Source organism: Rhamphochromis longiceps, linkage group LG12, assembly GCF_057381845.1.
Source record: "Rhamphochromis longiceps isolate RC_006_pf linkage group LG12, R_longiceps_female_GT1.1, whole genome shotgun sequence".
Lineage (NCBI taxonomy): Eukaryota > Metazoa > Chordata > Actinopteri > Cichliformes > Cichlidae > Rhamphochromis > Rhamphochromis longiceps.
Window position 1 is genome coordinate 18270339 of NC_140568.1, and position 15167 is coordinate 18285505.

At 42.4% G+C, this 15167-nt stretch overlaps 2 protein-coding genes across 2 annotated transcripts; both read left to right on the plus strand.

The window, feature by feature from the left end:
- The first annotated feature begins 1725 nt into the window (after positions 1 to 1725).
- On the plus strand, positions 1726 to 14556 carry LOC146657145 (glutathione hydrolase 5 proenzyme-like). Its single transcript, XM_085424996.1, has 12 exons — positions 1726 to 1980; positions 2370 to 2497; positions 2587 to 2682; positions 3454 to 3640; positions 3723 to 3883; positions 4112 to 4258; positions 4493 to 4623; positions 5918 to 6102; positions 6954 to 7045; positions 12016 to 12122; positions 12269 to 12379; positions 12472 to 14556. The coding sequence occupies exons 1-12, from the start codon at positions 1814 to 1816 to the stop codon at positions 12616 to 12618; spliced, it is 1659 nt and encodes a 552-aa protein (XP_085281122.1). The 5' UTR covers positions 1726 to 1813; the 3' UTR covers positions 12619 to 14556.
- Positions 8250 to 10566, plus strand: LOC146657146 (uncharacterized). The gene is made up of 3 exons (XM_085425138.1): positions 8250 to 8368; positions 8439 to 9487; positions 9524 to 10566. Exons 1-2 carry the CDS (start codon positions 8250 to 8252, stop codon positions 9418 to 9420), a joined length of 1101 nt encoding a protein of 366 aa, XP_085281264.1. The 3' UTR covers positions 9421 to 9487; positions 9524 to 10566.
- Positions 14557 to 15167: the final 611 nt, after the last annotated feature.

Genomic DNA, 15167 nt, shown 5'->3' on the forward strand with positions numbered 1-15167 from the left:
ATAGAAGAGTCATGTAACTTATGCTTCAGTTTCTACTAGACACACTCTGTGTGTGCTACAGTCATACAGGAACCAAGACTGGGGCGAATAAATGTACAGAGCTGACTGGAACCAAGAACCATCGAATAAATTCATTAAAAGATCCAACGGGTGGATTCACTGTCTGTGATGGACAGGCTTCAGACAACACTGATGTAAATACTGCAAACTTTACTAGGAGCCCACCCGGCCTGTAGCAAAGAAAGGAATGTCCAATACTATTTCTATTTGTACCTTTCAAAGTAAAAGACGAGGAATGTTAACAGTAAAGTTAATTTACATTAAAGTCAGTAGCAAGCAGTACTCTCTTTAATCTTGATAAAAGTATATTTCACATACTTAAGTTCAAGTTGGAGGGTGTAGAAGAGACAAAATACAGATTGGTCCAGATCACAGTGGAAGAGGTCGTCAGGATGGGACAAGTTTTGTAATTATGTCCTAAACTGTCCCTAAACTTTTTTTTTAAGAAAAGCTTTCTTCATAGCCACACTCTAACCTCTATGTATAAAATTATGTCCACTGATACACACACACACACACACACACAGCTGAATTCCACTGATACACTGTGGGTGTAAGTTAAACTGAATCGTACCAGAAATCATGGTAACCAGCGTGACTGAGGAGGACACTGAGCAGATGGGCCTATGCAGACTTTGGGAAGTACTTTGAGCTTGCACAGGTAGTTTTAACACATGAGCCTACTTGAAAATTGCAAAACAAATGCAGATGTGTTGAAGATAGTCAACTGCCAACAGTTTCCAAATTTGCCATGGGCTATTACTTTACCTTGAAGGTAAAGTAATAGCCCAATGGACTTATATCCATTTTTTGTCTCATAATCTCTTCACTGAGCTGGGAAGTCCTTCTCGTGGCTCACCCATCGCCTGTGGTTTGAGAGTTTGGTAGTGCTGTGCAATACAATACATTTTGGTATTGATCTGAAACCAAGTAAATACAGGGCCACTATTGCCAATACCAATACTAATAGGGATACTTTTAACTTATAAAGGAGTTTGATTCAGTGTTTCGTGATGAATTGGCATGACTTTGCAAATTCTTTTGCAAACACATTTTAGTGATGATGAAATCATTTTTACTTTCCAGAGCACATCTGTCAGCTTTATCATATTTTTGAAGCTTGCAATAAGGTCCAAAAGAAGGTTATTTTGGAGATCTGGAGTATGTCTATAATATATGTTCCTGTCGTTAAAACGAAAGCTGGACACCGTACAATCATTCTGGGCTCCACCACAGAGAAATCTACAGCTGTGCACTCTCCTTTCTAAACGAGCCTCACTTGTAGAACAAGCACAACAACATAATAGTAACATGATATGACACTGTTACCTGCGACTTCTTCCTGAATATCATTGTGACAGGCCCTGGCTGGTTTATGTAAAAGGCAGACATTTGCTTAAACACTTGTGAAGATATCACACAAAAAGCAGCTTCCAGACTAAAAGAAGACCCCCCCCCCCTCCCATGAAACCTCATATTCTTGACGATTTAAGCTGTAATGTTTTTGTGCATCTCCAGCAAATCCCAGAATGCTGCACTATTTTTTTAATAAGCATGTTTTATCGAGCTACTCGACTCTATCAACTCTATGATTTCTCTGCGCAAAGTTCTGAGACTGGATCAGCAGCTGTCCTCCTCTCCGCGCGCTTATCGCGGTGGGTGGAGCCAAGCACGTCCCAATTTATTCATCAGGTTGTAAAATTTTAGAGAAGTAGTCGGTCAGATGAAGTGGTGACACAGAGAAACAACAGCCATGGCGAGGTCTAAGGCGAGAGTGTACACTTGTTGCGCACTGATACTACTCTGCTTGGTTGCTATAATTGTGTGTATTGCTGTACTTGCGAAACGCAAATGCCCAACTGGCACTTTCTCGAAAGCTGCAGTGGCCGCAGACTCAGGGAGATGTTCAGAGATCGGACGGTGAGTGACATTTGAAACTTTTCAACCAAACTGCTCTCTTTACTATGTTCCAACTAAGGCAAAATATGCTGGTTTCTTAACCAAAGTTTGGCAAACACTAAAACATTTTGGGGATCTTAACCCGGATAATCATCATCACGGAAGTGGAGGATTATGGTGTTTCTCTATTTACGAGGCAGCTCCTCACCCAAGTAATGAGTTCATGAGTTCAATGAGCACGCTTCAGTATGCGATTGCATAACCATGTAACATTTCATAAGAGTGGAAATTGGAGGTGATTTGCAAAACAGCGGTCTATGCAAAACATAAACATTTCCCTACTTTTAAGGCGCACTCGACAACGAAAATAGGAACGCAAAGTGATGAAGGACATTCTTCTGTTCATTTAGGGACATTCTTCAGAAAGGCGGCTCGCCAGTAGATGGCGCCATTGCTGCGCTGCTGTGCACCTCAATCATGAATCCACAGAGTGCTGGTATCGGAGGGGGGTCCATATTCACAATTATGGACGTCTCTGGTAACAAGACACCCTCACTCCCCTTATTCTAATGCAGCGCTTCAGGCCTGCCGGAAAGAATCAAGTTATAATGTCTCATCTTTTCAAAGGTAAAGTGAAAATCATCAATTCCAGAGAGACCGCCCCTGCAAACTTGAACCCTGACCTGCTTAAGTCATGTAACAGCACTATTCAAGTAAAAAAAGGTAGGCTGCTTTTCTTTTATAAGACTTCTGCATCAGTTTTTTATTCCCCTGCGTCTTTTGTAGGCTGTCTTTCTTGTTTTAATCTTCCATGTGTCATGCCCAATTACCGGCTTGAGAAGCTCCACATTGAGTAATGAATTTACAAGCTCAGGGCTCAAAGTTTAAAGACTTCTGTTTGGTGGTTTGTCATGACATAAGCAGCAGATCCTGTCAGACCATTCTGCAGATATATTTTCTTTGACAGGGATGACTTCAAGTAGCTGCGGTTACATACCCAAGGCACTGCAAGATCACACGTGCTAGAACAGCAAAGTGATTAATCTTCTATTCAGTTTAGTGTTAATGTAGGCGGACATAAATGGAAAGTAAAGTATGTAAATTATATTGTGTAAACATTATTAAACCAGGAAAACTGTAGACATGTAAAAACAAATAGTCAAATAGAAACATGGGGTGGCTGTAGCTCAGGTAGTAGAGCGGGTCACCTACTAACCGGAAGGTTGTTTCGATCCCAGTCTGCTCCAGTCTGCATGCCAAATATCCTTGGGCAAGATGCTAACCCCAGGTTGCTCTCTGATGCATCCATCGAGAAGCTCGACGGATGCATGTTAGTTAGATAGAACTAAAAACCTAGCAAAGTGATTGGGTGAATGAACAAGTTGTATAAAATACTTTGAGTGCTCAGATAGAGTAGAGAAGCGCTACATATGGATGATAAAGGAGTTACAGTAAACTCAAAACATGAGTAAATGTATGTGTTACTGTGATCAGATAGCAGATGGATTGGGGTTCCTGGGGAAATTCGAGGTTATGCAGAGGCACATCAGCTTTATGGGAAGTTGCCGTGGGCCGACCTCTTTCAGCCGACCATCAAACTGGCCAGGGAAGGATTCCCTCTTCCTTACGTCCAAAGTCTATACCTCCCAACCATCAATACAAGCAGCACCCAGTCACTGCGGTATGAAATATGTCGACAATGTGAGTTCAAAAATATGAGGAGCAAGCAATTAATGTTTTATCTCCCTGTCTTTGTCTTTTAGGAAACTATATTCAGACGAGAACGGAAACCTTCTTAAAGCCGGTGATACTGTGAAATTTGAGAAACTGGCTGACACTTTGGAGATGATCGCAAATGAGGGACCAGATGTGTTTTACAGCGGAACAATAGCGAAGGATTTAATCAGTGACATACAGAAAGAAGGTATTGTCAGACAGGTTTTATCCTGCTCTCTTTTCTGACCATTTTCTATGTCTGCCAGGCACAATGATCTAATTACAAACGAACAAATCAATTGGCTCTGTGAATCTCTGCCATGATCCCTCATAGGCTACACTGTGGGCTGTCTGGATCCATTAAAAGTTTTGATTATGAGATGCACTGTGTTCAGTTGTGCTTAGCAGAACCATTTATTTCAATGTTTTTGCTCAGGAGGAACACTCACACTGCAGGACTTGGCCTCATATAAAGTTACAGTGACTGATGCGTGGGCTGTTCCTTTGGGAGAGTACCAGATGTACTTCCCTCCGCCCCCTGCCGGAGGAATCATCCTCAGCTTCATCCTCAACATCATGAAAGGTTCCTGTTAGACACTGACTGCAGAGATTCTGATCATCTATACTTCGAAATCACTATGTGATGCTTTTGGATCATTTTATTTTTTGAGCTGAGCTGTTCAAATTATTGCATTTATTGGTTGTTGCATATGGTGTTTTTTGCATGGAAGAAACAGGTCCTATCAAATCTTTACAAGTGTGATACAGTGAGAATATATTTTTAAATAAAAGAAATAACAATTGTTTATATTTTCAGGATATAAAATGAACTCAGAACTTAAGACGACTGATGAAAAAATATTATATTATCATCGTTATATTGAAGCTTTCAAATTTTCCAATGGATTAAAGAAACATATCCGAGATCCAAAGTTCCACTCAAATAAAGTAAGTATCTGAAAATACCAACAAGAAGATTCAGGCATTAGGTTTCTCCAACAAGTACAAAGTCATGTTTTACCAAAACTAATTTCACTCAGTAACAGGCAAATCAGTTTATAACTTTTATGTAATGTGTGTTTTGTTTTTTGGTTTTTTTTCTGGATGTTTGGTTGATATTCTGTCTCCGTTAAAACAAAAGTACCATAAATTAGAGACATTTCTTTGTAAACTTACAAATTAATCAGGGGATCAAGTAATTATTTCCCCTTCACTGTACAGTAATGTGAAAAAGAACTTGCAGGACCTTTGCTGTACAGTCTTGTAGAAAACTAAGTACATCCCATGATTCAGTGGTGTGTTGAACCACTTTTAGCAACACTATCTTAAAACAATCATTTTCTATACGGCTTTATCAGTCTCTCACATTACTGTGGAGGAATCTGGCCCTCTCTAGGGTCTGGATCATGACTGAACATTTGCAAAACTGAACGTTTGCAAATAAATGTCTGCCTTTTACATGCTTCACAAGGTACCAAAGCCCAAACCGTCCCTCCTCCACTACTGTGCTTGACAGTTCGTTATGAGGTGTTTGTGATGATATGCTGTGTGGGTAGTGAGAAAGGAAGAGATACAGGCAGTGAAAATGAGCTTCCTCTGAAGGGTGACTGTGCTTAGCCTCTGAGTTAGGATGAGGAGCTCAGGAGGGGCTCAGAGTACAGCCACTACTCCTCAAGTTGAGGTGGTTTGGAGAAGAGGCCTTCTTCTGTCAACCCTTCTAAACAAGCCATTAGTGTTAGTCTTTCCTCGCTGTACTGTGAGTTTAGAGGTTTTCTCTAGTTTATATCAATTTCTTTGAGCAATGCACACTTTGACTTTAGGGTAAATTTACAGCAATTTCCAGTCGTGGGAAGATTGTAGCATTGTGTTAAAGCAATGGAACACTCTAGACTAGCAAACGTCTTCTTTTATACATGTATGTGTGCTCACTCTTACATCTGATCAAGTGCATTTGATTAACAGCATCAGGCTGCTACTTACCCTCTTAATTCTTATGGAAGCAGTAAGGGTGTACTTAGTTTTTCACATTACTGCATAGAGTGCTTTCTCCCATAAATCTTTCATTTCAACATGATAATTCTGACAGGCAGTGTAATGTTTGAAATAAATAAGTAACAAATAAGAGTTTTAAAAGCAGATGAACTCAAATCCCTTTTAGATTTGGCTCTAATTTGTTGTTTGTCTTGATATTCCTGTATTTTCTCTAATGCGTTTGTTTTTTTGCCATCTGTACTTCTAACAGATGGCAAAGAATTTCACAGAGGGTAGCTTTGCAGACAACATACGGATCTTGATCAGCAGCGACAAGACTCACGATCTCCAGTATTACGGCATCACTCCGTATCTGGAGAGCATGGGTACCACACATGTGTCTGTGCTGACTGAAGATGGATCCGCTGTGTCTGTCACCAGCAGCATCAACCACATGTCAGTGTCTGGATGAATCTGTTTCACTGTTATGCTGGACTTATGCTGGGCTTACACTGTGCGATTTTTGGCCCATTTTGAGCCGATTTTTGAGTCGTGCGACCGTTTTGACGATCGGCCCGATTTTGGCCTTCATCGTGCGTCGTGCATCGTATAGTATACGTGGGGTAACGAGACGCGATTAACACCTCACGACCAGCTCCAGATCATCAATCGCTTGGTCGCGAGGGTGTCACTGCAGTTTGTCACACTGCGCACGCGCAAACACAAATGTCAGCGAAAAAGACGGCGCAGCACGGCAGTGCAGCGTGTGATTTGGACACAAGCGATGGAGGCACAACTTGTAGAACTTTGGAAAGCTCATCCGAGCCTTTTCGATGTGGCCTCACAAAATTATCACGACCACAACAACCGTGAAAATAGTTGGATCTACACTGCTGCTCAATCACAGCTGCCTGATCAATGTTTTTCATTAGCAATTTAGCAAAGTTGATGGTGGTGGTGTGCGTGTCTGTGTGAGTGAAAGACAGAGAGGGAGAGCGAGCGACAGAATTTCTGTTATAACCTTCATTTTATGTACGCACAGTGTGAGCACTCAGGTCGCATCAGAGCATCGGGCCGTATAGTGTGAGACCCTGCATCGTGACCTATGAACTTTTAATCGCGCGACTGAAAAAATCGCACAGAAGCAGCTATCAAAAATGTGTCTTCCTTTGAAACTGAAAGATTAAAAAGGTTTAAGAGATTATTTTTAGAAGCTGCTTTGTACAATGGCTGTACTGCAGAATGAGTTTGTGTTGTCTGCGTCACAGGGTGTAGATCTAGTTGATTTAATGTTGTTTTCTTTACAGATTTGGCTCCAAAGTCTTCTCTCCAAGTACTGGAATCATCCTCAACAACCAGTTGTATGACTTCTGTAGAAGAGCTGAAAGTATCTCTACAGGTAAAGGATCAGCACGATCCATTTTACATTTAATATTTATGAAACTCAAGCAATCACGGGAGAGCATTAGGCAGAAGAGGTGGCACAGTGAGGATTCTTTCAATGGCTTTTTACTAATGGCACAAAGAGTTTATTTTTTTAGTGGTAACTGTTATTTTCCCTTTCAGCAGTGGGATTAATGAAACACTGCCTCATTGTTAGACAAATCTTGTGAGACCAGTTTTAAACTGGAGCAACGGGAGACTCAGGAGCTTGATACAAAAAACCCTCCAAAACGTTATCATACCTTACGTCAAGATAAACAAGATAAACTAAGTAAACACATCTTGTTGTGACCTATTATTATCTCACAGTTCTGAAATCATTTTCCTGACACAACATATTTTTCTTTTATGTAATTATGTCAAAGATTCAGAAGAGGCTGCCGTAACATTAAGACACATATTCCTCAAAATCAGGTAATGTCAGTGCCAGCCAGCTGCTCATCTAGGTCACTGGGACAGTTTGGGACCCAAAGGAGAGACTTCACACTTATGATGTAGTTACATAAATACAGAGAAATTTCCACAGTTCCAAAACAATTAGTAAGGTTGCAACTTACTTGTCACGGTCCGGGGCAGCGGCCGTGTGAAGAGTGGAAGGAGGACTCAAATGCAGCACTTATTCAGATGTGAAGGGTGATTTATTAACAATACCAGACATAAAGTGGAGATGGCAAACAGAACTAAGGACGAACTAAACTGGGATAAACTACACAGAGGAGTGGCAAACCTGAACATGAAGGGAGAACAGCAGGGAGAGCACGCAGGGGATTTCACAAGGGATGAATACAGACGACGCGACGAGGAGCAGAGGAAAACACACACTATAAGTACACAGAGAGATACTGGGAAATCACACACAGGTGGGAGACACAGCTGGACCTGGTTAACCTGACGAGACAGGGGAACACTGACACCAGGGACCAATAGAGGGAGCACAAACCCAAAACCCAGTATCTAAAATCCCAAACACAAACCATCCCAAAACAGCCATGAATAATAATGAAAGTAATAACAATAAAGAACACAAACACAAAGTCACCGAGTCATGGTCGCAGGACCATGACAGTACCCCCCCCTCAAGGGCTGGCCCCTGACAGCCACAGAAACACACCACCAGACCCGGGCGGGTGGCAGGGGGCCCAGGACGGAGGGACCGGGCCATGACCAAAACGAAGGCCCCAGAGTCCCAAACAAACGTTCACAAAACCCACAGGGGAGCCGAGTCCGAAGCACAGTTCAGGCGGCCGGCCACGAAGAAGGCCGTGGCGGTGCGTAAAGAGTTCGGGAGGCCGTCCACGAAGAAGGCCGTGACGGCGCGCAAAAAGTTCAGGGGGCCGACCGTGCGGAAGGCAACGGCGGCCGCTCAGGCGATGGCGGTCCAGGGGCCGGCCGTGCGGAAGGCAACGGCGGCCGCTCAGGCGATGGCAGTCCGGGGGCCGGCTGTGCGGAAGGCAACGGCGGCCGCTCAGGCGATGGCGCCCGGCCAGTAGCCTAGCCAGCGGTCTAGAAAACGGCCGTTTAGCTCCAGACCCAAACGAGGCTGGGCCAGGCGAGGCTGAAGGCACGGAAGCCGGGGCCGCAGCGGGCGAAGATGCTGAAGACGCTGCTGCAGGCGATGGTGCGGATGCTGAAGACGCTGCTGCAGGCGAAGATGCAGACACGAAGGCTGGACCAGACGAAGATGCAGACACGAAGGCTGGACCAGACGAGGATGCAGACACGAAGGCTGGACCAGGCGAGGCTGATGAGGATGCTGAAGCGGAGGCTGGACCAGGCGCAGTGGGTGAAGATGAGGATGCTGTGGCTGAGGATGCGGGCACGAAGGCTGGACCAGACGAGGATGCAGACACAAAGGCTGGACCAGGCGATGCTGAAGCAGAAGCCGAAGCTGGACCAGGCGATGCTGAAGCAGAAGCCGAAGCCGGACCAGGCGTGGATGAAGCTGGAGATGAAACCGGGCCAGGCGTGGATGAAACCGGGCCAGGCGTGGATGAAACTGGGCCAGGCGTGGATGAAACCGGGCCAGGCGATGAAGAAGCTGTAGCTGAAGCCGGGCCGGGCGAGGACGAAGCTGTAGCTGAAGCTGGGCCAGGTGAGGATGAAGCTGGACCAGAATCAGGCGAGGCTGAAGCCGAGGATGAAGCCGGACCAGGCGTGGATGAAACCGGGCCAGGCGTGGATGAAACCGGGCCAGGCGAGGATGAAGCCGGACCAGGCGATGATGAAGCTGTAGCCGAAGCTGGGTCAGGCGAAGCTGACGCTGAAGCTGAAGCTGGGCCAGGTGAGGATGAAGCTGGACCAGAACCAGGCGAGGCTGAAGCTTCAGGCTGAGGCGTGGCAGTAGCAGGTGGTAGCGCTGCAGGTGATGGTACTGCAGGAGGCGGCGCTGCAGCCACAGGTGGAGAAGCAGCCACAGGTGGAGAAGCAGCCACAGGTGGAGAAGCAGCCACAGGTGGCCGGACGGGATCCTCGGGCCCCCCAGCCGACGTGGCAGTCAGTGTGGCATGAGGCTGGACGGGCTCCTCGGGCCCCCCAGCTAGCGAAGCAGGAGGCTGGACGGGCTCCTCGGGCCCCCCAGCAGGCGAAGCAGGAGGCTGGACGGGCTCCTCGGGCCCCCCAGCGAAAACAGCCGCAGAACCAGTGGGCACCGGGGCCCCCGGCACACATGAAACAAAACCAGTAGGCACGTGGGCCTCTGGCACATATGAGACAAAACCAGTAGGCACGTGGGCCTCTGGCACATATGAAACAAAACCAGTAGGCACGTGGGCCTCTGGCACATATGAAACAAAACCAGTAGGCACGTGGGCCTCTGGCACGTATGAAACAAAACCAGTAGGCACGTGGGCCTCCGGCACACATAAGGAGGGCTGCAGCTGCGCAGAGCACTGACCCTGTCTGTATGTACCCTATCACCTCCTTAACCGGTGGACTAATCTGAACAAAACTTTGCACAAACATCGTCACACATACAGCGATTATTAATATTATTAATACAGCAATTTTTATGTTTTTTTTCCATCATTCCTCTGCGAATGCGACGTTATGTTCTCCATTTTTTTTGTTTCACATGTCACGTTCAGTGTACCCCACCTATACCTAACTTAAAGGTGACCAACATTTGCATCTGTGTATTGTTTAAGTCACCACTAAATACAGAATGGTGTTTTTGCTAGTAATTGTAATAGAGATTTAGCCAACTTCAAATAGTCTACATACCAAGCTGTCCAAGGTTAGAAATAATCTGTTTACTTAGCGGCACATTTTATGCGTTTGTGGTTGGGCATTTGAATAAATCATTTTCTATTTGGATATTATTATTGGTCCAGACATATTCGAAATTTCTTTCTATATTTCTGTACAAACACGTGTGAGTACTTAGCTACACTGGCACTTTTCTGTCGATGTATCATATGTTGATGTAACTGAGGTATTTATATACCTGATAAAAATGCATATTTAATATTAGCATGTTAAGTTGTGAGCATGTTGGCATTTTAGCATTTAGCTAAAATTAGCATGCTATTGTTAGCTAAATGCTAAAAGCTCTTCTGTACCAAAGCAGGGATTCATGGCTACGGCTGTATTCTAGAGCTAGTTAATATGAAGCTTTAGCACCTTTTACACCTTTAGGAGCTGTGGATATCTATGGGGCGCCGTTTGTAAAGTGAAACATGCTGAAATTAACGGCAACATTTTTCCACATTTAGCTCAAAACCTTACAAAAACGTATTTTTTCGAGTAATTTTTTACAACATTTAGTAAAATATTTGTAACTTTTCATCAAATGTTAAATATTAAATCTAAATGTTAAATGTTAAATCTAAATGTTAAATGTTAAATCTAAATGTTAAATGTTAAATCTAAATATTATATTTAAATCTAAATGTTAAATGTTAAATCTAAATGTTAAATGTTGAATCTAAATATTATATTTAAATCTAAATGTTAAATGTTAAATCTAAATCTAAATGTTAAATCTAAATGCTAAATGTTAAATGTTAAACCTAAATGTTTAGGCTAATATGCAAATTAATTGTACGGATCAATGGAAATACCAAAATAAAAGCTTCCCGAAAACCTCCGGTGCAAAATTGTCTGTTCTCCTCCACACTTCTCCCCGCTTCACTTCTTGCCTACGAGCATGTCCAGCGATTTTGCTGGACATGTGCTGCAGCGATTGTGAAGTGGAGACTGCAGCTGCTAAGAGTGCACTACTGCTAAACCTTTGGATGGCCGACAAAACGGATCTTCCGATGTTTTCAGCTAAATCGCCGGACGTGCTTTCTCATGGTCGGGTTATGGCTGAATTCCAGTGGAATGACGGTCCCGCCATAATAGACGTTCCAGCCATGTGTTCCAGCCCTAAACCTAACCTTATCTCTAACTATAACCTTATTCCTAACCTTTACTAGCAGTTAAATGACGTAAAATAGTGTTTTCCAAATCGATTTTTAGAAAATGAACAACATGTGTAGATTGAGTCCAAACGGTTCTCATGTGCTCTCCTTTTTCCGATGCCGTAATTTAGGAACGTGTTGGGTACCCGAAAGCATAAAATGTTGACAATTTGTCACCTAGCGAAAATTATTACGCTTTGGGAGTGAGAACGTGTCTGACCACTACCGGCACACTTTTGCACCGGAGGTTTTCGGAAAGCTTTTATTTTGGTGAAAGGAGCTTGCAAAGAAAAGCGTCTGGACTTCTTTAAGTTGCTTGAAGACGAGGATGCCAATGTGAACATTGATGTCTGATGTCAGATGCTGAACAAAAGTAAACGGCACATGTCAGGGTTGAATAAATGCCCTTCACCCTCTGCTTCACATCATTCAGAAGCAATCATTTTGTGATCATTTTTCTCCTAACAGTGATGAGTGTGGATTGTAGTTTTGTGCTGTCACTCAAGGCTTTTGTTGTATTTCTCAGGAGAGCAGCCTCCCTCCTCTATGGCTCCAGTTGTGCTGAAGTCTCAGTCGAAGACACTGGTGATTGGATCGACTGGTGGGAATATGATCACTACTGGAATGGCCTCGGTACGTGTCCAGGAGATAAAATGATGCAAACCCTCTTTGGTGTTAGAGTAAACATTGTAGTCAGAGGCATTTTCACCCTAATCCATTCTTTAATCATCACTTTCCCATCTGAAAGACTGCAATGTATTCTACTATTTCTCTTCAAGGCGCTCATAAACCACCTTTGGTTTGGAAAGAGCCTTAAGGACGCAATTAATACTCCAGTTGTTTATGTCGACTCTGAAAATGCAGTAAAGTTTGAACCCAACTTTGAAAAGGTACGTGTAAATATTCAGTGTATTTAAATGATAGCACAATAAGAAATTCTGCTTTTGTTCTATCTGAATCTCTTCTCCTCTTTGTACTTCAGGATGTAATTGAGGCTCTTAAGAAAAAGGGACACAATCATCAACCAGCAACACGTTTCTACAATGTAGTTAACGCTGTGGAAAAGGAAGACAGCTGTATCTCTGCATGGTCTGATGAAAGGAAAAAAGGCAAAGCAGCTGGTTACTGAGGCCAAAAGCCAGGGATGTTAGTTTAATAGCATAGCTTTAAGGTTATACAAATTCTTGCAGCCACAAAACCACAAAATCTGTAGCAGATGGTGTCTGTCCTGCTGGAAAATCATTGAACAAGATGCTGATTATCTGTCTTCTTCAGCTGAGTACCTACAGAAGCATGTAGCAGTTGAACTCGTGGCCTCTAGACACAACTGACTCTAACAGTAACATGATGGATTTTGCTGCACAAGAAGAAGCAACAGCCTTATCTGTGACTGTGCCTGACCCCCCCCCTTTCACTCTTCTGCTTATTTGTACACATTTTACCATCTGGTACTTCTGCCATTTCTCTCTTCTCTGGCATTTCTTTCAGGTTTTCTGTAGTAAAAGCAACAGATACATATGTAAGGTACATGATACTACACTCGTGTTTCAGGCATGTGCATAATAAAACTGAGTTTAATGATAAAATAATTCAATGTTCAAATCATAAAGCCAAAAGAGTACAAAGAAAACAAATACATCATAAAAACTGAAAAAAATGTTATTATATTTTATAAATTATTGGGGATATATTGATATTGAATTTCATTATCTAAATTTTTATCAGCCAATTTAGGATAATAGTTGGTCTGATATTTAACAGCCAAATCTTTCTCTTAAATGTTGATTTCACAATCATGCAAATATTCAAAAAATATTCTTTGTTTGATGCCAAAATTTGGACATGAATAGACTGAATAAAAAAAAAACAATCATTCACATAGACTGCAGATAAAAGAAGTGAAAGAAGCACATAGTTTAAAATTACTTAAACCTGCGTTTTTTCTAAGCGTCGTGCCAGCTAGAGACAGTTGTATAGAAATCTGTGGGAAAACGGCTCGATTGTGGTGGATTTATAGGCTCAGTTCTTGCTTTAAGTCTTATAGATTACATGTTTTGTAAACTATGCTTCACATGATTGTTCAGATGGATGAAACAAAAAAAATGGTGACAGGCATAAGACATTAGAAATAGAACACTACAAAGTAGTGGGTAACTTCACAGTGCCCGTGTCCCACTTGTATATTCAAGCTTTGTAAAACTCACAATTAAAACTTAATAGGCTAAACCAAATAACACTGGTGCGATTGTCATTGTCAGCTTCACAAAATCTAGAGGCAACAGACTATAGAGATTAATTCATAATGTTGTCTTAAATTGAGATATTCGTCCATTTGGTCGCAGGGTGTGTGGCATCAGTTTAACCTCCTAGGACATGGCATCCACATCAGTGGACATCACATTTTGGTTTGTCTAGACCAACATACTAAATTTTGCTCTACAAGGGCCTGATATCCACTTACGAGGACATTATACTGCCACTGTTCTATCGAAATTTAGATAGAATGTCATCTTATGTGGATCTCATTTTTCTCAGAAACAAAAATCAGGAAAAAAAAAAATCAGGTAATTTTTTTACATTCATCAGGTCCCAAAAGCCCAAATAACAAAGAGAAATGAAAAATGCATGCCATGAAAGAGTTTAGGTCTTAGGAGGTTAAAATTCTTTAAAAAAATGAAATACTAAATATTTTTTGCTTCTTAACTTTAGTTTTTTTTTTTCTTTTGGATCAGAGGTTCTTATGTCTGACATATAAATAGCTGTTCATGCATAGCATTTTTACCCTTTGCACATGAGCTGCTTTGTCACTGTTATTTTATGTACATATATCAAATGAAAATTTTGCATTTGTGCAAAACATATTCCCTGTGTGTATAATAGTAATGGATACATCTTCAAAGTTGCTCATTTTTATAATAAATGGTTGAATGGTCAGTACTTTAAATTTCACCTTAAAATGTTATAGATGCATTGAAAATCTGGTTTCTATTTTTTTTTTTTGTAAAACCAAAATGATTAAAAAATGAATATACAGTTGAAAATAAAGTAAACAAAAGGAAAAAATAAATTCTGGTCGCAGTCGATGTTTGACAGCCGGGCAGTAATGGCTTTTTTGTGGATGTACCAATGTGCCCTTCTGCTGTTGGTCTCTCCCTCCAACCTGAGGTCACTGTTATTGATGTGTGCCCCGTAATGTAGTCTGTGCAGCCTGTCTATGTTGTTTCTCATAGATCAGTTTGAAATTTTTTGTGGGGGACATTGTAGCAGTTGGAACAAGATAATCCGATCAAACGTTGACTCATACATTCAGCAGAGACGTTTGCTGAGCGAAAGTTTGACGCACTTTCCAGTGAACACCTACAGCACGCAATCAATTCTCACAGCAACACAGATAAAATGTTATTTTACTCGTAATACAGGAAAATAAATCAATCCTGAAGGGAAAAGGTCAGATGATAAGATCCTGGTGTTTTTTAGGGTGGGCTGCTTTGCCCCGTCACATGGTATTTGGACCTCGGGGGGTGTGACAGTCACACTGTGCCCTGACCTTATAGGAGCCACCTGCTGCAAATGTCACATTACCATGTCTGGCAGCAGGAACAAAAGGTTGCCAGGAGAGGATCATGGATAGGGCCTCATGCGATGACCACCCTGCTTTTCCCTGGCAAACAGTGGCAG

Bases quoted from the DNA above. Each gene is read 5' to 3' on its own strand.
- LOC146657145 (XM_085424996.1), top strand. From the start codon at position 1,814: ATGGCGAGGTCTAAGGCGAGAGTGTACACTTGTTGCGCACTGATACTA. The intron at 4,259-4,492 runs GTTCCTGTTAGA...TTATATTTTCAG, and splicing joins CATCCTCAACATCATGAAAG to GATATAAAATGAACTCAGAA. The intron at 12,123-12,268 runs GTACGTGTCCAG...TTTCTCTTCAAG, and splicing joins TCACTACTGGAATGGCCTCG to GCGCTCATAAACCACCTTTG.
- LOC146657146 (XM_085425138.1), top strand. From the start codon at position 8,250: ATGACCAAAACGAAGGCCCCAGAGTCCCAAACAAACGTTCACAAAACC. The intron at 8,369-8,438 runs GTTCGGGAGGCC...ACCGTGCGGAAG, and splicing joins GCCGTGGCGGTGCGTAAAGA to GCAACGGCGGCCGCTCAGGC.